Consider the following 21,730-nt stretch of genomic DNA (forward strand, 5'->3'; position numbering starts at 1 on the left):
TTGGCCATTGCGGGGGCCAGAACGCAGGAGCGCCTCCCGGTGACTAGGGGCTTAGTGAATTGGTGAACGCAAGACAAGGTTTGCGGTCAAGTTGTGTTCCTTAGCCCCTAGGTCATCCCAAGCACCGGGTGGGTGCCCAGTTTGGATAATCAGACTACATCGGGTGGTTTGATTGCATAGATCCTGACCTTATGCTTTGTGCCAACCCTACCAATTGTTTGCAAACAAAGTTGTGGCCTTACTTCCAACATGTTGTACTGTGGTTATTTGACAGTAACATCTGAGGCAAATAAACTGGGGAGTACAAAGCCACAAGGTCACAGGAAGAAACGTAGACTATAAATGTAGCAAATTTGAAAGCAATATAATAATTCAATGTAGTTCATCCTGTACATGCCATTTAGGAAGAAATGTGCTACTTTTTTGTATGTTCATCCCATCAAAAAAATGTGCAATGGGAATATGTTATAATTAAAGTTCAGTTATATCTCTATATTAAAACGCAGGTGCTGCTACATTGAAAGATCTCCAAAATCTTCAGGGATGTCCTTTGCATATGGAGAAATTATATAAAATATTGTGTGTGTTTTTTCCCAGACAGTTTCTGTATGCATGGATTTTATATTGCAGTTCATCAGCTTGTCTCTCACCTCTTATATCAGTGTGAAAGTGACCATTTCTGGTATGAGATTTAAAAGGTTTTCAAACATCAAAAGCATAAAATGAAAATGTATGGGAACCCAGAGGAGTATTTCAAAGATATATGCAGACTTTTGGAAAGGATTTTTTTTAATGCTCTTTTCTTAATTTAGTAGAGCCCTTGGGAAACTGAACATTGTATGTTGACAGCTTCCATATGTGTTATGTTGCTCTTTAGACCTACAATTCAATATAAAATGTGGTTTTAGCAGAAACTGAGCTCCATTTCAATCAAAAAATGATGCCTGTGATACCAAATATCACCAAGGAAAAATGGGTTCCAATGGCATGGCCTTTCAACATTATCAACGGGGGAAACATGAAACACAAAGTGTAATTTTCCCATAGTTGTTTTCAATATATTGTTATTTTATACCACCTATTTTTTTCTCTGCTGCTAGTATAACAAAGGATTTGCAGTTAAGAACCATAATCCCCAAGGAAGCGCATAAAGAATCCTGTTTTAATTCGCCAAATCTTAAAATCAGTCCTCACAAGCCAAGCCAGAAAGTAGCTGCCACGCCATCACTTCTGGACCATACGCTATTTATTTATTTATTGTACAGCTGCTGTTTTTAATATGATTATATATGCAGAAATATTGCTGCTGTTGCATTTATATTGGTTTTATATTCTGCTCCTTAGTCATTGTTCTATTGTACTGCAGTTACAGATTAACCACTCTTCTGAGAGCACAGTAAAGGTGACATGCCCATATGCACACTATATTACATCAGCCTATAGTTTTTTGTGTTCAAAAGACTGTTAACATGAGCAGCAAAAATTGTCTTGCACACATCAGAAACACTGCAGTGGAATCTACTTCTGTTCATAGTATATCAGTGGCTACGATCACAACATCATACAACCAAATGGAGATTTTTCAAGGGTCAATTCATTTGACCAGTCTGCTTGTGGTAACTTTTGAAATGTCTGCATGTGTCAACTGCTTGCAAATGGCCTGCCAATTATGGTCTTCAACCAAAACAGGATCAATCTATTTCCATACTGGAGTAGATGAAATTTTACTATTGATATGATTCACCTGCTCATGAATTTTTAAGCCGTCGCCACAAATCCACTAACTGTATGAATTGGCCCATTACTGTGTTTTTATTTTTGCTGATGCTCTCTTCTAGCTGCTATTTTGATTTAAACCACTAGGATTTCTAGACTAATTTTATTTCTTCCAACAGAATGTGGCTGTTGTAACAAGACCTCAGTTCATCTTGTAGTCTGTCTGGGCCTTGGATAGTACTTTATTTGATAATTAACATTCGTACCTTTTTTCTGACCACATTGCAATGTTGCAAGGAGTTCCTGCAGATCTGGATTGGATTGTATTTCCACGGGCCTGCATTTCAGTATAGGCATGTGCACATATTAGACATGTAATTTTTGTTCTTTTTTTCCTTGATGGGATTAACAACTTTAGCAATTTTATTCCTACTGCTAGAAGGTTCTTCAATGACTGTAGTTATTAAAGATTGGGTTTTATTCTGTGACAATTAACTCATGGGATTTTGCACAGAAAACAGCATTTTCTACATAAGAAATAGCATCTTCTGTACAGAACAAAAAGTGAGGATTTCAAAATTGGGATATATCAACATATCTTACCATCTGCCATCTCTGCACAGAGCTGCAATCCTAAATTATTCTGTGGATTAATCACCCAGTGATTGCTGGTCACAGTGATATCAAACACCAGCCAGCCAACATCAGATGCTTGAGCATGTCTTGTGTCTAACAGGAAGAGGTCAGCATCCCTAATTTAGAAATAAAGAAAATACATTGAGAAATTTGTAGTAATTAGGTCAAGGGTTTAGCTTTTCTTCTGCCAGTGATCTGTCAGTAAAATGTTTCCTTTTGCCTTGTAATAGCAAAGAAGAAAAAAAGGCGGGGGGCATGAAAATTAAGGCTGTGATCCACAAATCAGTCAAGCCAGGTTACTTCAATTTAACTCCCCAAAACATTCACATTGTCACAATTGGCCCATAAATATCCAAAACATCTCCTTTCCAGAAAGAGGAAACACTGTCCATATTGTGTCTTTTGGCAACATTCTGGCAAGTCTGTTATGCTAAGATCTTCAGATATCCAGCATACAAATCTGTGCGCATATAAATATTCCATACGTTTATGAAGAATTCTAATGAGCATGTGGAGAACAGGAAGGAGACATGAAAGCCACACTTCAGCTTTGGAACACACCAATGGTACTTTAGGGTTTTTTCCCCTCCCGTTATTAATAGAGAAAACTCCCCTGATACATTTCTTTGGTTTGCTGGGGAGGCTCTATTAAGAAACATTTAAAAATCTGGCTGCTCTGAGATTGTTCAAAGACACCACCTCCTCATATATGACTCCTCTAGAAATTTGAGATCTTCAGAGGAGGCCCTGTTATGTGTCCCAACACCTTGTGAAATTAGGTTGGTGGATACACATAACAGGTCTTTCTCTCTAGCAATGCCTTGACACCCAACTGAAGGTAGTTAGGCCAGTCCAATTTCCTTTAAGTTTCCAGCAGGCACTGAAAACAGTACTGTTTCATATGACATTTAATGTTTGAAAATGCCCTATTTTTATTGTTTTACATTGGACGTCAGGATTGTTTTTAGGAGTTTTTAAATATCATTTTAATGAGTGTGCGTGTGTGTGTTTTTAAAAAATTATCACTGTATTGTTTGATTTTATTATTTGTTCATTGTTTCAGAAGCCCTTGTGGGCTGGGAGGCAATACAGAAATACATCAAATAGGTAAATAATACATAAAGAGAGGCCCCATACAGACAGGCCAAAATAAAGCTGCTTCGGGTCACTTTGGAGTCATGCTGTTTAAACGACACATGCATCTTAAGAGGCCAGAAGCTGTGCCAAAGCTGCACTCAAGTCTTTAGGACTGGAGCATGGCTTGGCGCAGCTTCCGACCTCTGAGCATTTAAACAACATACCTCCAAAGCGACCCGAAGCAGCTTTATTTTGGCCTGTCTGTATGGGGCCAGAGAGAACTTAAAAGAGAAAGAGAACTTAAGCTTAGTTCATAGCTTATATGTTTTGGATATATCACTCCCACATACTTCTGGAAAGAGCAGACCTAAGATTATCACTTGATCCACTTCTTACTAATGGAATATTTCTATTAAAAATTACTTATGGTGAGGAGCATGAATGTGGCAAATCTAATCTTAACATCCATTCATAGCTTAATGTGCCTAACCAGCTCTCTCACTAACACGTACAAAAGTCCTACACAGCAGATAGATCAAGAAAATAAATGCCGCTCTTTGGTTCTGTAAAAATAAACAGAGTTGAGCCATATAGTATATCCCTTGTTGCAGTTAAATTAAACTTGGCTTGCCGCCTTCATATTTTAGGGCAAAGTGTATTTTTTCAAAACTGGTCATTTAAATTGTGCATGTAATCCCCCTACATTTGCTCATCCATAACGCTTAACTTAACTAATCATTTACATGATGAAATTGGAAAATTGGATACCTGTGAATTTTCCTTCTGGCACCCTCACTGGACAGCAGTACAACAGATGGGTTGTTCAACCTTCCAACCACTAGGAGAAAAAGACTCCAGGTAGAGGCTGAAAACAGACATGCTGGTATTAGGAACCACTGCTCTGTTCTGAATCCAAATCTATATCCGTTTTTTCCCCATGCTTGCCAAACTGTATGACGTTCACGGGCAGTTGCTGGGCTACACAGACTCTATTGAGGGCTGACATGAAACTCTGCACTATAGCAATATAGAGGGAAGTGTTCAGTGTTTGGAGATTAACCTTTACCCAAGGTGAGAACCCCCATCAAAGAGCAGCTGCCACAGCGCTGACTTCCATTTATAGCAGTGAAAATACACACAAGCTAGTTCTAATTCTGAGCAGTTGCTTCTCAGAATGTCCCAGCCAGTAGGGCCTCTGGACATGCTAGCTGAGAGATTCTAGTTGTGATCCTCTTTGCAAGGTCTCATTCTGAGCACGTCCCATTGAAGAAAACATGCAAAGTTCTGGTGATGAATAGTGACTCAAGTCTGCTTCTCAATGAGCTGGGAAACTTGTTTCTAGACTGTGCTTTTCCCATCACAGATGGGGTAGGGAGGAAGATCTCATAACCATATGTTCAAGCATTCAAAATAAAAAACCAACCTGTCAAAGAGAAAGACTTTCACTTAACCATCTCTTCAAAAAGGTTCAAAGTGCAAGGACTGTTTTTGTATGGAGGAAGTTCAACCATGTGTGGTCTCTGCCTGTAATTTCAAATGGTAGATGCCAGAGAAAGGTTTACCAGAAGTTTTGTTATATGTTATGTCAAGGGATCCATGACCAATATTTTTGTTTTTATTGTTTGGGGAATTTTTTTAATTATAATATAAAACCTAGAAGCTGTAGGTTTGATTTTAGAAGAGGTATTATGTTAAGGGGCAGGTAACCCTTTCCTGTGGGTAGTTTTTCCATCTTCTGCTTAGTAGAGGGAATGTATCAGAACCTGACAGTCTATGTATACTCACAATATATACACTGTTTATAAGGGGGAAAGTATGGATGTTATTTCAATTGCAAAAAGGATAATTATGGTGGTGGCTGCTGCTGATATTATTGATGCTATTATTGTTGTTATTGTCATTATTTCACCTCTCTCCATGGATTGAGCCAGGGAATGACAGATTAAAATACAGCAACGAATAGACATGGGGATATGAGGAAAGAGATAAGCATCTCACAGTGCACTTTTGTAATCACATCAGCAGCTCCTCAATAATCTATTTAAGTTTTTAAAAATAAAAGAAACCCTTGGGAATTAAGATGATGGCAGGATCCCAACCTGACTGATAAGGAAAATGTAGGATCGGTGGTGCCTGACAGTTGGGAGAGAGAACCTCAGAGAATTTAAGTGGAAATAAAATAGAACAGGTCCCCTCGGTTAAGTATTAAGGGGTACATTTTGATGAGAAAAAATCTTGGCAGACTCAGCTGCAAAACATCAAAACAACAGCGCAGAAGTCAGCCCATGCTATTCTGCAGGTTTTATTTTGTTCTTTTCTAGAGGAACTAGGCTAGTAATTCCAGCATGAAAGTGTTTCTAGCAAAGTGGTTGCTCAAATGCAATACAGTATTGAAATGGGAGGGGGGGGGGGATCACAATGGCTTGAATAACCCCTGGAGGGCTGTCAGAACAAGGTTTTGAGCAACTTGTTGGCGGTACCTCCTGGGGACTCTGCTCCAGGGCAGAGCCATGTGTGGTATCTCTAAAAGCTAGGGCTGAAGTAGCAGCCCGTTTGTATTATAAAAGGGTCTTGAACATGACAGAAGACTGCCTCCCTAAGCTTTGTTTAGGTGAACAATGGAAGAAAGGTAGCTGGGCTAAGCTATCTGAAGACTTATTAATTTCTAAAACCCTTTCAACAGATATTTTTTACACTTTGTGGAGTTAAAAACAAGCTGAGGGACTGGATCTATAAAATGAAGAATGATCAAGTCTTAAAGGCTGCACCCAAACTGCAGAAATAATCCAGTTTGACACCACTTTAACTGCCATGGCTCAATGCTATGGATGGAGCTAGATCCATTGGATCTGTGTCCAGTCTCTTAGGATGTGGCTTAATCCTGGCCCCAGGGTTTTGGCCTGCATTGTCTAAACTGGGTGACGTGAGGTTGGGGGAACATGGGCCTTTTGACCCATGTGGACAACTCTAGAAAAAGGCAACACCAAACCCGATGTGAACAAATCATGCCAAGGAAACCCTGTGATAGGTTCTGGAAGAACTTGAAGGCACACGAAAACAACAGCTGTAAGTAGACAACTGAAGAAACTATCTTGCTATATGGAACCCAGGTCAGTAACTAGTTTTCCTATAGTGCCACTCTGAGAGGTGGACACTAGGTTTTCTTTCTCAGTCTCTGTCACCTTAATCTGTTCTGTCACAAATCCTGTTTCCACAGACATCATTTTGCTTACATTTCTTTTGCCTCTACATTGTCACAAGGAGACAGATTTGGACAAGAAGCTCTAGCTGCTTTGTATTCCCCCTCCCAAAGGGAATATGAGTGGGGCTTCCATGTGAGTAAATATACATAGGATTCCCAGCCAGTAAAGGGAAAGATTGTATTATACCAACATGAAAGCACTGTCACAATTCTAGAAATCTCAAAGATAGGTGAGATGGATATCTGTCTAGTTCAAGGATCAGAAAGGAAAATTCACAGGTAAAACCATTTCCCCCATTCATCAGCACTTTTGTTATACCAGATAAAAATTATGTGTGTCATGGATTCTTGGTGGACAAAAGTCAACAGATGGATTAACAACCTTTGTGGTAATTTACTGAACCAGTTGAAATGTTTTAGAACAAGGATTAAAACTTGAAAATGTTACCCCTTTCTGGATTACAACTCCTCTAGGAGTTGCTAGCTGGAGATTTTGGCAGTTGTAGCCGTGCCAAAAATGACTTTAGCAAACTCTGGTCAGGATGGGCATTACCTTGCCATTTGTCTGTGAATGTGTGCTGAATCAGTGTTTCTGCTACATCACTTTTTCCCTCTTATGGTTCCGATGCTGCTCCTGACAGCTTTTCTGTATCTAAATGAGTCTTTGAATGTGATTTCCTGCATGGCAGGGGGTTGGACTGGGTGGCCCTTGTGGTCTCTTCCAACCCTATGATTCTATGATTCCTCTTAATATTGTTACTATCAGTTTTTACCCTTTTTCAAATGTATAGCAAATGTTTCCCACTGCATCAATGTACCTGTGCAACCACTCTTCAATCACATTGTTGCTCCCCCACCCCACAAAATATTTTTTCTCAGATTAATTCACATTATAACTAGATTATATGTTTTTGTGTGCAATCCATGTTTAATAGGCCGATGGAAGAGTGGTTCATCAGACCAGTTGTGTCACATTAGCACACAGAATAAAATAAATAGTTTGGCATGTTTTTGTGGGCCATGTTTGTTTGGCTTATAAATTGGCTCAGCCCTTTGTCTGATCCTTCCTAGTCTTCCTCTAGAATGGTTTGAATTGCTGTCCTTCATCACAAACTAGGATGTACCTCAGAATAAAATAAACATCTTTCTTTGTTCCTTTGGAGTGTTCCTGTTGCTTTTTCTATTATACTATGATGATTTCAAAAACTCATATTGTGGTAATGCCTTTATTAGGCAGCCAAAAAACTGTTTTGCATTCTATGAAAAATAACGATTTTATGTTTCAAAAATAAAAAATAATCTTTTTCATGGAAGCCTTTCTGATGTCTAGTACACTTTCACAAAATATGGAATAGGTTTAGGCATAATGGCAAACTGTGGTGTGTGTTAAATGTCATTTAGATTCCGAACCATTTTATGTGTTACAGTTATAGGGCTAAGCCATGGTTTCTTGATTCAATTAGCCCATAAACTGTGTTTTGCAAACCAAATTTGAACTACTGTTTCAGTTCCTAGCTTGAGTCCCACCACACCTAAATCATGTTTTGGTTTCTGTTTGCAAATCATGATAATGGCATTAATTTTTAATCATTATATTATATCATTTATTATATGTCCCTCAGGAAAAGGTCAGGCCCCTTATTCCTGAAAACAAAGAAGTAATTGCAAATACTATTAGAAGAAAAAGCACCTGTTTGGGTACTCCTTGATGATTTGATAAATACTAATCTTAATGGTTTCATTCTCAAATCGACTGTAACTTCGATCCTTGTAGATCCGGAACTCAGCTGCTGTCACTGCCTCTCCATGAGGGATCTGAGTCAAATCAAATCGGAATTCTTTGTAATGCCGCCGTTGATGGGAAAAATCCTTATCTCTCTCCACTGTGAAAAAAAGATAACAAGTAAGGCATAAATTTACACAGCTATGGTTAACTTGTCAACCCCAGCTCTAAAATACTACTAAAGAGGGCAACAGGTTATTAGGCAAACAGTCTACATGACAGCAGCTAATAACAACAGCAGCAACAACAAAAGTTAATTTGATATTCAGTATATTTTTTAAAGAGAAAGCTAGCATAGTATGGTGGTTTGAGTTGATTGAGACTTTGGGAGTTCAGGGTTTGAATCCCCACTCTGCCATGGAAACCTTGGGCAAGTCTCACTTTCTCAGCCTCAGAAGAAGGCAATAGCAATAGCAAGTAGCAAGTACATTTCTATACTGCTTATCAGTGCACTTAAGCACTCCCTAAGCGGTTTACAAAGTGTAAGCTAACTGGCCCCCAGCAATCTGGGTACTCATTTTAGCCTCCTCGGAAAGATGCAGGCCTGAGTCGAGCTTGAGCCCTTTGCTGGTCTTGAACTCGCAGCCTTATGGTTTTGAGTGAGTGGCTGCAGTACAAGCATTTAACCACTGCACCACTAGGGCAATGGCAAACCCCTTCTTCCCTCTCTTAGCCTGGTGAGGGGGAGAATCTCAGGGCAAGAGCAGAGTCTTGAATAGTATGTACATATATGCAGTCCTCATTTGTTAAACTTTGTTTTGTTTTTGTTTAAAAGGCACACACTCTGCAGCTGCGGTTGAAACTTCATGCATACTCAATAATGTTACCAGGGACTGCTGCTCCTAATAACAACCCTCTTCCTTGACATCACAATTCTAAGGCCTCAGATTTTGGTTCTGAAATCTTGAAGCTCGGGGTAGTTGTGATCTGGCAATCCTAGGTTGCAGTGACAATGGTGTTCTGAGCAATATAAGCACACAAATAACATGTAAAAATTCACTCACTTGTAATACTACATTATGGGGTCTGACACTAGTCAGCCTTCCATACCCACAGATTTTTTTTTAATCCACCGTTCTAACATCCGTGCTTTGAAATATTTTAAAATATACAAATTCCCAAAAGCAAACTGTGATTTTGCCATTTTATATAAGGAACACCATCTTAGTGTGCCATTGTATATATAATAGAACTTGAGCATCCACATATTTTGGTATCCACAGGAGGTCCTGGAACCAAACCTCAGAGAGTACCAAGGGCCCAATGTATTTAACCATCTTCCTGTGTTTATGATGAAATTTTACACTGCTTGATATTTTTATATATATTTGTTTTTATGTGTTTTTTTTAAATTCGATCAGGCACATCTTGAGAAAACTGGTGTGGAAAGTGATAAGAAGATTACATGTTCTACATAGACTCCATTTTGATGCTCTGTGGACTGAAAGAATCCCATTAAGCAAAGTTCTTAGCGAGTGTAGAGCTGGGAGCCATTAGTAAGCAGGTGATACTCAATGCTGTTTATCCTTGTCCTTAGAGACAGGTGAAACTATGCAGATGTTGGAACAGTCTCTGGATGCTGTAGTGAGCTGGGTATGGACCATAAACTGAAGTTGAAACTAACAAGACAGAGGCTCTGTGGACTGGTTATGTATTTTCCATTCTTGACACTGATGATCTTTTGCTTTTATTATTTCTTTTAATGGGAAAGGGAAGCCCTCAATAAAGGCATGGGCTATTATTTCTTAACTTAAGAGTAGAGTCATGCTTAGTATCTTCTACCAGATTTTTTTTAACTTAGCTTTCTTGCTGTACATTTGATCTCAATACTGGACTGGAGCTTTTCAGAGAAATTCTGACAGGCATTTATCCAGTTTTATGACCTTCTCTTATTAATTCTAACTTTCCCCAAAAAAATATTTAGCAAAAATTACCAAAATAATTAAATAAAAAGAGCAATGAGGTACTTGTATAGTATATTTTACAAGGTAATGGCAATGGAATTCTTTTAAAATGCTATCATACATTTTTGTTTGTTGTTATGTGCCTTCAAGTTGTTTCTAACTTCTGTTGATCCTAAGGCAAACTTTAAAGAGGTTTTCTTGGCAAGATTTGTTCAGAAGCGGTTTTTTTCTTTACCTTTCACTGAGGCTGAGAGAGTGTGACTTGCCTAAGATCACCAGTTGGTTTTGAGTAACAGGAATTAATTACTTTTAAAAAGTAATTTTGCCTATTCTGGTTCATGTAAATGAAAATAGCTAATCACAAACACACAAACACCTGCAGTTCTATTTTGGGAAGGAGAGGGAACAGTGCCCATATTATTTATTCATATTTATATATCATTTGAAACAATAAAACCTCTAAACTGTTTATGGTATTAGATAGATTGGTGTGGAGATTCTTGATTAGACTGATAATTTGCCCTGATAATTAGCATCTGAACAGGTTGCTTCCCCAAGTGTTTTTTTCTTTGTCTTCTTGAATACTAAAACTTCAGGGTCCAAACAAAAACCAGCATGTGCTTATTAACTACAGCAACGCATTTGACTGCATAGATCAAGAAAAGCTATGCTTTGCTCTTAGACGAATGGGTGTGCTACTTCACCTAATTGTCTTGATGCATAACCTGTACACGGGATAAGAGACTGTAATCAGAACTTAATATGGCAAACCAGAATGGTTCCCAGTTCTCAGAGGGATTAGGCAAGGCTGTATACCAGTGATGGCAAATCTTTTAGAGACCGAGTGCCCAAACTGCAACCCAAAACCCACTTATTTATCGCAAAGCGCCGCACCCCTCTGGCTTTCTAGTAATGAACTCTGGCAAACTCTGTGCTGGAGTGATGGCGCATGTGCCCACAAAGAGGGCTCTGAGTGCCACTTCCGGCACGCGTGCCACAGGTTCGCCACCACCACTGTCATCCTATTTATTCAACTTGTATGTTTATATTATTATATGCAACACAGGCTTAGACTCAGAGGCAGGAGGATTGAAAATCAGAGCAAAAAACAACAACAAACGAACAACATTAACAACCTAAGATACACCATACTACTAGCGGATGACACCATACTACTAGCAGAAAGCAAAAAAGATCTGGAACAATTACTAAAGAAAGACAAATAAAGTGCTAAGGCAGGCTTAATGTTGAATATTACAAAAACAAAAATAATAACCATGGAGGAACTACATGAATTTATCCTAGGTAACAATAAAATGGAAATAGTCAAATAATTCCCACACATTGGATCAAACATTGATCAGAATGGAACTGCAGTCAAGAAATCAGAAGAAATCTAGGAAAGGAAAGGGCAGTTATGAAAGAACTAGACAAGATCCTAAAGTGCAAAGATATAACACTGAATTCTAAATGACAATTGTCCAAGCCATTCTATTCCCCATCACCATGTATGGATGTGAGAGCTGGACAGTGAAGAAAGCAGATAGGAATAACATCAACTCATTTGAGATGTGGAGCTGGAGAAGAGTGCTGAGGATACCATGGCCAGCCAAAAAACAAACAAAGGGGTTCTAGAACAGATCAAGCCTGAACTCTTCCTGGAAGCCAAGATGACAAAACTGAGGCTGTCATACTTTTGCCACACCTTGAGAAGACATCAAATATTAGAAAAGACATTAATGTTAAGAAAGGTAGAAAGCAGCAGAAAGAGGAGGAGACAGCATGCCCGATGAATGGACTCAGTCAGAAAGGTCATGGGCCTGAGCCTGCAGGATCTAAGCAGGGAGGCAAAGGATAGGAGTCTTGGAGATGTCTCATCCAAGGTCAATTTGAGGGCAGCTAGCAACAACAACAACAACAACAACAACAATATATACACTGTAGAAATAATGAAATTTGAAGTCACTTTAACTTCCTACAGAATCCTGGGATTGGTAGTTTTCTGAGGCACCAGCACTCTTGGGCAGAGAAGGCTAAAGACCTGGCAAAACTTCAAATCCCAGGATTTCATAGGATAGAGATAAATGATGTCAAACTGCAGTGTACTTCTGCAATGTAGATGCACTCTGTGTGTTATTTCATACTTGCAATAGCTCCAACACTTCAAAAATGCCACTCCAGCCTGTTAAATGGCCATATAGGCTGTTGTACATCTTAGATATATTGTGTCACGTATTGGGCAAGATGGGAGTAGCTTATGCGAATTTCTCTGGTCTCTGCACAAGGAGGAATGTAAGTCAGCCAACACCAACCACCTCTAGGTGATGGAGGTTACTGTAAACTGACACAGAACAAAGTGCATATGTTTACATCTTGAAACCAATGAAATGATAGTTTATCTTCTGTAAATACTTTTGGTTATCTGACAAGCACAGGTCAAAGGTTCCAAGTGTTTCCGCTGGAAATTACTGAGTGCTCTTTCTGATGGCTGATAATTGAAAGCAGAGGCTGGGAATATCAAACGTGGTAGGTGACAGATAAGTCACAGATAAATGCAAAGACTCTGGTTCTTACACACTCAAAGGGCAGAGGCCCCAGGAATTAGCTATTGTGTTACTGGGAACAGATGGAGACATCAAACAGTTATTATCATGCTTATATCCTTTCTCCATACTCCACCTCCAGCCAGCCAAACACCAGAAACCCACTCTCATGCTACCTCTTTGGCTCTTCTTCATAAATGATTAATGAGACAGAAGGAACTTCTAAAAATACTTAGAAACAGCAGTACAATCAAACTGAAAGACACACACACACACACACACACACACACATATATATATATTTCTTCTTTAAAACTCTGCTGTAGCTTCTTGACTATTATGCACTACACTAGGAAGATTTAAACATTGGATCACAGTGCTCAGAAAGGAGCAAGAGGCCACCCAACATAATCCCTGTCCAAGGCAGAATTTTTCACATATTAGTCCCTTTGGGATAAACCATATAATCCGAGCCATAAACTCTGGGCCGTGTGGATGCCACAATCCCATAACAACATTGCCTCCAGCTGCAGGAGGTTGCAGCACTGGGTCAGCCAGAGTCCAGAAGGGTCAGTTTCCTGAGAGGGATTCTGCTTACATGCCCCATCGCCTGCCAGGGAGACCATTTGGCTGAAACCTGAATCACTTAAATGTGTGTGCCTGTGCTTTCACAATAATCCTGGTTTCAGAAATGCAGCTCCAAGTGCCAAAACACCACAGCAAGGATAAATTGTAAAGGTGTGATTTCCCCCTGGACATCTACTTCTAAAGAGCATAGATGAGAAAGCAGTATTGGAATGGTGAGCCTGGTGTGGTTTTTTTTCACTCCTTGCATCTTTTTTTTGTTGTTGTTCCAAATCAAGATTAGAAACACAACAGAGTCTGGGGTGGAAAATCTTTGGCACTAGAGACTTGTGGCTTCCAAGCAAGAGGGTGGTGAATCTGCTCTGAAGTTTAGTCAGAACCTTAAAGGAACTAGTCAAGATGTTGAATCTATTTTGAGATTATGGTTCAACATTTTGGATAACTTCTTTGAAGTTCAGAACAGGGGGAAAATATCAGGTGGCTTCACCACCCAGGGTGACCAGATGTCCTAAGTGCAAAGGAGGACAAGGCACTGCAAAATATAGGATATTGAAGAAAAAATATAGAACATGGTCAAATAAAAGCTAAAAACACTCACAAATGTAAATTCATGCTTCTTAATCATACTCCAATTGGAGCACATTTTGAAATCCTTCCTGGACAGAAAGTTGAAATGTAGGGCATGTCCTGGAAATGGAGGATGTCTGGTCACCCTGTTCACCACTCCACTGATATGGATGTCAGCATCCATGGCACACCTTTAGACTATAGGAGCCATACAAAATGCTGGAGATGTATCTCACATAAATATCGGACCAAGTGGTTTTTAAAATCAGTGTACCAGGGAAGTTGTCATTATTGTTTGCCACAAAGCCCTGGGATGGGGACGGATATAAATGAACAATTCTATTATATTTGTGGTTAAATCTGACAAGGTGCAGTGTTGGGACAGACAGAAGGTAACCACGAGTGTAATCTTATGCACAGTTCTACCATAACTAGAGCTTTCAGACTACAGCCCTTGGAGTCCCCCACCAGTATAGCCATGCTGGCTAGGTAACGCTGGGTGTTATAGTTCAAAAAGATTACTTTTTAAATGCTAAGCATTATTAAGATCCTGCTGACAGTTGATACATCTCATCCACCCCATTCTTGGTAACTTGGAAAAGGAGAGGAGGTAATGCATGATGCTACTCAGAAACGAACCCCGGCATCTCAGTGAACAAAATTCATCTGCCGCAGCATCACTTTTCAGAGACACAGTTTTGTCAGTCATCGCAGCAGAGGCAACAATTTTGGTGGCACTGTTTTGGCAGGATTAGCAAATGGTGATAGCAGAGATAATGGAAGCTGCACACAAATTGTGTGTGGCCTATGTACACTGTGTTAGCATGTTCCAAGAAGCAGTCAGTGAATTTGGGAACGAGTGATGAAATGATGAATGTGGCGACACTGTAGGCATGCTAAGAGAGCTGAAACAACAACACACAAGGGAACCTTCTGTGGTTTTTTTGATTGGATGGCAAGCAACAATTCTTTATGAGCCAGCACAGTATAGTGGTTTGAGTGTTGTACTACAACTCTGGAGACCAAAGTCATTCCCAGCTTGGCCATGAAACCCATTGGGTGAACTTGGGCAAGTCACATGCTCTCAGCCTCAGGGGAAGGTAGTGGCAAACCTCCTCTGAACAAATCCTGCCAAGAAAACCCCATGACAGAGTCACCATAAGTTGGAAACAACTTGAAGGCACACAAGAACAATGTAAGTGATGATCCTGTAACATCCCAGTACTGGCTCCCTGCTTCACAACAATTATTTTTCACTCAAAGCAATGATGGAGGGGCACCCTTCCTGACATATTGTTTTTATTCCACTTGCATACATGAATAGGGTTCACATTATTCTATTTTAAAAGAAATCCAAACATTTCTACTGAGATATGTAGCTAGGCCCTTATTCCAGAACTTCTTCCCAGGCAACATGCAAAGAATTGTGAGGAATTTGTATTTTAAAGTGAGTCATAGAGAATACAGCGAGGTTAGAGCAGGCTGTAAGTAAAATAAACCAGTGCTAGCCATTGGTTCTTAGAGAAATCTAAAACCTTGCTTAATCTTTTTAAAAGGGGATATTAAAAGCTTTAGCTGTTCACTTTCCAAAATCATTGCACTAGAAAGAAAGAGATTGTCTTGAATACCAATCTATTTAAGAAACTGAACCATTAAAGCTTTTCCTTTTTTAGATTAGACAAGATTTTAAATTTGTATAAGAACCTAAGACTCAAGTTATTTCAAGTCACTTCATGGTCTTTTCTAACACATTTTAGGTAAATGGCGACTAAACAAAATGACCCATTGAACTTGCAGTCTCCTCCACTTCAATGCAGGTCTTGTCAGCTATTAAAAACTCAGGCCCCTTTCAAACTTTACGGTTATAGTTCTATGATTCCACTTTAGCTGCCATATTTCCATCCAGTTTAGGAAGTAGTATTTAAAATTCTGAGCCAGAGAACTGCTCTACTACTTTGCCAAATTGCAAACTCCAGGATTGCACAGGATGTAGCCGTGGCAGTTACAGTGGAACCATAGTGCTTTAACTGTGTAATGCAAAAGGGCCTGAGGTCAAAACTGATGGGAGCTCAACAGAGGTGGTCCAACCATTAGACATACAGGCAGCGGTATGTGATGGCTAACAAACTGTGTGGCTTTCCCCATCAAAAGAGTCTCTAGCAGGGATGCAACTTTGGGGGAGCAAAATGAGGGTGTTGCCTCTATGAATTAGAATTCTGTCCCTCTCCAATGAAATTTTCCTTCAATTCCTATATTTCTAGTATTGCAGAGAGGTAGACACTGAAAATTTGTTCCCACCTGGAATGCTCACATTTACTACTTAGAATACTTATACTTGCTGTGGTCTCAATCTCTTTGTAACTAAGGCGGGTTACAGACGGGCAGGGGAGGACGTCTTGGAGGTGTATTCAGCTGAATACGGAGCCTCCAGACGGCCCGCCCCGGGGGCGTGCTTCAGGTGTTGGGGCTTCCACACAGGGGGCAATGAAGACGCCTCACCTGGGGCCGTTTCAGACCCGGAGTTTCCAAACCGCCGCCTCGGAGGACGCTGCAAAAAGAGAGGCAGCTTCCTCACGGGCGGCCCAAACCGCGGCTTTTTTTTCCCTTTGCCGGCTGGCGGATGCGCAGCTGCACATCCGCAGCGCTAATCAGCGGCGGCAGAAAGCCTATGGGCACATTTAAAGTGCCCAAGCCCCTTTAAAACTTTTCCCCCCGCTCTGCCCAAGAACAATGGTGGTCTCCTGCCAGCTGGTGATCAGCTGGTGTTGGCATCCTTGTCCGCTTGCACTTTGCCAGTGTCACCAGCATCATAGATGCCTCCTCTCCTTTGGTCCCCGCGCTCCTGCTGAATCTGCCATGCACAGCCACAGCTGCCTCCGCTGCCACCGCTGTCCCCCTGCCATCCCCCATCACCTCCCTTGTACGTATGTAAATATTTACAGTTTTAGTGTTTTTTATTGTTAGGTGAAAATGGCACAGGAATGTGTGTAGGGGTTCACTTTAAAGTCCAAACTTTCCCCGATTCTAGCAGCGCATGCGTACATGCTGCTCTAGGGTTAGGGTTAGGGTTACGAGTCTTAAAATGCGCTGCAGCTGTGCTGCAGCTTCCACACCTGCATGGCAGCTGACGCTGCAATTAAAGCCTGACTGCAAACCGTGCATGTCCGGGACCCCAACTCATTATGCGACGCAGCTGACACGGAGCTTTTAAACGGGCAACTTATATTTGCGGCGGGGCAATTCTGACGTACCGGTGCAGCAGCTTATAGACGGAGCTGCGCATCAAACGGAAAAGAAGCGGAAAAAAGCAGCACCTTTTTAATGCCGCTTCTTCCCGCTTGGGGCGTGCAGGGGGCGTGTTCATGGCAGCATTCAGGTAAGGACCGTCTGAAGGCTCTACCTTCATGATGTCATGAATACACCCCTTTTTGCCCGTCTGTAACCCGCCTTAGACTGCCCCTTCTCTTTCAATCCCTAAACTTTCTAAATGCTCAGCCAAGAGTTTAAGTGACTGCAATGCTAAAAATGTGGGGACTGCAGGAAAACTTCACTGTTAATTCATATTCTTATTTGGAAGGGGCAATACCCGCTTTTTGCTTCCTCCCATTCAGTGGCATCACTGGGCAGATGTGGGCGATGCAGACCACACCAGGTGACCCCTGGTTGTGTTCTCTTCCCACTATGGTGGAGGGGTGAGCATGCCTATCATGGCTCTCTTCTGAGAAAGGGAGCTGAGGTGGTAGCAAGGGAAGTGCAGGGATGAGCAAAAACAAATGGGGCATCATTCCACCAGGGAAGTTTGTTCAGACCCATGTGTGCAAAGCTCAGATCCTCACCGCCAAACAGTCAATGGAGCTCCAGAAGATTGTATGGTAGCTTCCTGCCTCTGTTTAAAGCCACTATGTCTTTTCTCAGCAGCCTGGAACACAGGTGAGACACCCTCCTTTACCTGCCTCTCAGGAAAAATAAATATGTTTACAGTTAGCCAGTCTATTCTCCAAAATGCAGGAGACCAGTCATCAGGGAGGCTGGGCACACCTGGAGCCAGAATAGAGATGAGGAAGGGTTTGCTTCAAAGATAGGGACCAGAGTGGTTGTTATTTATCCTCTTCCCACTCTCCTCTTTTATCCTTCGCTTATTTCAGTTGCTGCCAACTGAGTTTAAAGTGCAAACACAGTAGACTATAAACACAGTAGAGAGCTGCAGCCTTTCCTAGCTTGTGTATTCTTCCTCACTAACTATTTTTGCAGTCTTAAACATATTCTGACACATGTCCTAGTTTTCATCTGTGAAATGTTGGAGGGGGTTGCTTTCACTACCACTGGTGCTCAAACTGTGAGCACTTTCTTTCTCAAATTAATCCAAGGACTCTGGCTCTTGACTCAAATTTATCCAGAGGCTCCAACCAGCATATGATGAAGTCCTTTTTGTTCTTCCACAACCCCGCTTATTCTTTGACCCGCCTGCAATAAACAGTGCTGTCAGTATCTTTCACTTAGTTTTCACAATTAAAAAACAAACGAACCATTTATAATCTACCCCAAAGAAAAACAACACCATCTTTCAATTAAGGAAACACTATCACCTCATAAAGTAATGTTTCGATGAAATGTTCATTTGTAAACATGTGTTATTCATTACATTTATAATTTCCTTATATTTTCCAAATCATATGTAGCTGTTTTGCATGTCAAAACAAGTTGGCCAGTGCAGTTGTTTCTCTAATTATTAAATTCTGGAGATTGATATTGTGACTGGAAAGGTGACACCTCGTCTTTTCCCCTCCAAGTTTGATCTTTGCCAGTTACAGAGGTCAGCATTGTTTTTTATTGGGTAGAAGAACGAATGACTGAATTGACATATTCTGTTTGTTAGGATGTGAAACAGAATCAGGATACCAACAAACAATAAAAATGTGGTTGAGCTGAGCATCAATTTTATTCTATCAAAAGCCCTTTCTTTCGATCAGTTCAAATCTGCTTTATATCATGATGACATAATATTTAAGGCATCTTTCTACCTAAAAGTATGTCCAAATGTACTTGAATTATGACCCATTCTGTGGCTCAGTCAAAACAAACTTTACATTGGTCCAAACAGCATCTTTTCTGATTGGGCAGTATCCCTGCCTTGAAGATGAGTATGTCCACTGAACTATGTTTCTCTTTCTCTTTCAAACCTGTTCACAATCCTGCCACAGATGCATTTATCAGTTTGGTAAAAACATTTCAGTAAAATCACTCAGGAGGAGGAGGGACTGGGACAGATAACTTAGGCTGGCTATTTACTGATGAAGATCTAACTAAGTATAATAACGCCTGGCCTGAGTACCTCACCCCCATCCACCTTAAGAGCCAGCAGCCAGATAAGGTGAAGGAAGTCCATTCTGCTGGCAATCAAGGCACAAGGGGAACAATGCGTCCATGCTGCTCCTACCAGCAACTGAGGCTGCAACAAGGACCTTTGCCAAGGGTCTGGCTTCTGACCATTACAACCTCATTCATTGATGGGAGAGGAAAGATACCAGGGATGTAGCCGGGGGGGGGGGGGGGGTTTGGGGGCGGGCCCCCCCCCCCCTTCGATAAAAGAAAGGGGGGGGCCGCCCCCCCCCCCCCCCCTTATAATGGGGGCCCTTAGTCCGGCCCCCCCCCCCCCCCCGTTCCTAAAACCCTAGCTACGTCCCTGAAGATACAATTTTTTTGCACCCTCATCAGAAGCAGAAGAAACTTCCTTCACCCAATCATACAGCTGGCTTCCAGTTAGAGTGCCTAGCCTTATGGAATATGGATCAGTATCTAGGAAAGGTGGAAGGCATCAGAAAGAGAGAGAGACAAACACAGTTAGACTCAGTTAGGGCAGTCACGGGCATGAATCTACAAGACTTAAGCAGAACAGTGGAGGACTGCAGGGCCTGGAGTTGTCTCATCTACAGGTGCTTATTGTGCACCTCTCTTCTCATCCTAATAGTATGAAACTTAGTTAGGCTAGATTCAAAATTAAATCACTGTTAGCCAAGACAGTGCAGTAAGTGGTGCATTTTCTCTGGGTTTTGACCTAAACTTTAAAGGAGTTATATAGGTTAATGAGCCCTGTCCCCAAAATCCAAAGCAGAGTCATCATGGCAGCGGCTCTTCAGATGTTGTTGGAATGTAACTGCCATGATCCCTCACCATTGGCAATGTTACCAAGACTGATGGGAGCTGCAGTTCAATAACAGCTGGAGGGCCCCATATCGTCCAACCAATCACTGGAGGCAGTGCATTTCAGAGGTTCCTTTGGATCAAAACCCCTAAAGCCCAACTCTGCCAAAAAAATTCCTCCACTCTGTTTTCTCAGGACAGATTCAACTTCACCCCATGAAAGGAAACTTGATTGGCAGTTACTGTATGCTATCCAGGCCAGCATTTGGAAAAATTATATTTGCAGGCTACATCTTACTGAATTCTCAAGCCAGCATGGCCACTGGCAATTTGTGGGAGCTATAGTCCCCAAAATTACTTTTCTAAGGTTTGAACAGATCAGAATTACTAGATCATTGCAACATGCAAGGCAAGGCAGCTTAGCTCCTTGTCAGCCTTACTAAATCACAGCTTCTTTTGCAACTTGAAATCATTTTTCTAGCATTTGCTGCTAAATAGTTCAGACCTAAAACTAGAGTTTGCCAAGCTGTAGGGCAGAACTCTCTAGCTGTGGGGTCTGAGTTAATTTTACATCTGAGATGTAATTGAACAAAAGCTTTCAGATCATCTGCTGGTTTCTTAGGTTATAAATACATAAAGATGTATGGGGTATGCAGGCCAAAACACCCATTTCCTTCACTTCCTCAAACCAGAAAGCCCTCCAGAAGAATGGAGCTAACACTGCCTTTTCAACAAGGAAAGCTTTGGGAAATTAATATCATGCAGGTATAGACTGGAACACAGTAAACCTCCTGTTTCAGGTTGGGAAGTCAATTTTTCCACATTTGGTTCATGTCCTGTTAGGAAGCCACGTTCTGCTATACAGTTCCTGATTAATAAGAGGGTAAGGTGAGTCCATAATTGCATGTGTCAAAGAAATGGTTCTGCCTCCTAAGATTGAAAAACAAGAAGAAAACCAAGTTCTACATTACATTGCTCTGGTTACCGCCTACTGTTTTCTACTTGACTTAAGTTTTGTTCAGCATCAAGACAGATGCAAGGAAAAGGAATCATTTAATGGCCAAGTTCCTCAAAAAGCAAAAAATGAGCATGTCAGCTAACATCAGCCTGGAGATTAGTGATCCTCCCCCCCCCCCGAAAAAAAACCCCAAATTGGCCTGAAACCCCCCTGGATACAATGAAGGCTCAGAAAACTGCTCCATTATTGAATGCGTCAGGTTCTTTTGGAAATACTGGTTCCAATAATACTCATAACTCCTTTGCCTTGAACTTTTCAAGAGGCAAAGTCTGCTCTGACTTACGCACTACCTCACCGCAGCCTTTGGCTTCTATTCAAGTGGGAGAACAGTAGTGCAAGTTATGAATAAGGTGTGAATGGGTTTGAAAATTGGCCTAAACCGTGAAAACTGCAGTAGCAGTTCCATCAAGCTGAAAGAGAGGGAGAAATGGAAGGCAAGGTCATTCTACAAGCACTGCTGGATGACCAAGTCCTTTGGATTTCTCCCGCAGCTATCACTTGGGGCAACCATTCCTTCATGCTGCAACACAAGTAGATGGAAAGCTACTCTGTGAAAGC

The 21,730-nt window shown here is 41.1% G+C and overlaps 1 protein-coding gene across 1 annotated transcript in view; it reads right to left on the reverse strand.

Annotated features, from left to right (window-relative positions):
- BMP5 (bone morphogenetic protein 5) overlaps positions 1–21,730 on the reverse strand; it is a 63,164-nt gene that overhangs the window by 21,946 nt on the left and 19,488 nt on the right. Inside the window, exons 2-3 of the mRNA XM_042446943.1 lie at positions 8,322–8,514; positions 2,320–2,468 (exon numbers count right to left, since the gene is read on the reverse strand). Coding sequence (XP_042302877.1) covers positions 2,320–2,468; positions 8,322–8,514 — 342 coding nt within the window. The remainder of the gene's footprint in view (positions 1–2,319; positions 2,469–8,321; positions 8,515–21,730) is intronic.

The sequence above is a fragment of the Sceloporus undulatus genome, chromosome 1, assembly GCF_019175285.1.
Source record: "Sceloporus undulatus isolate JIND9_A2432 ecotype Alabama chromosome 1, SceUnd_v1.1, whole genome shotgun sequence".
Classification (NCBI taxonomy): Eukaryota; Metazoa; Chordata; class Lepidosauria; order Squamata; family Phrynosomatidae; genus Sceloporus; species Sceloporus undulatus.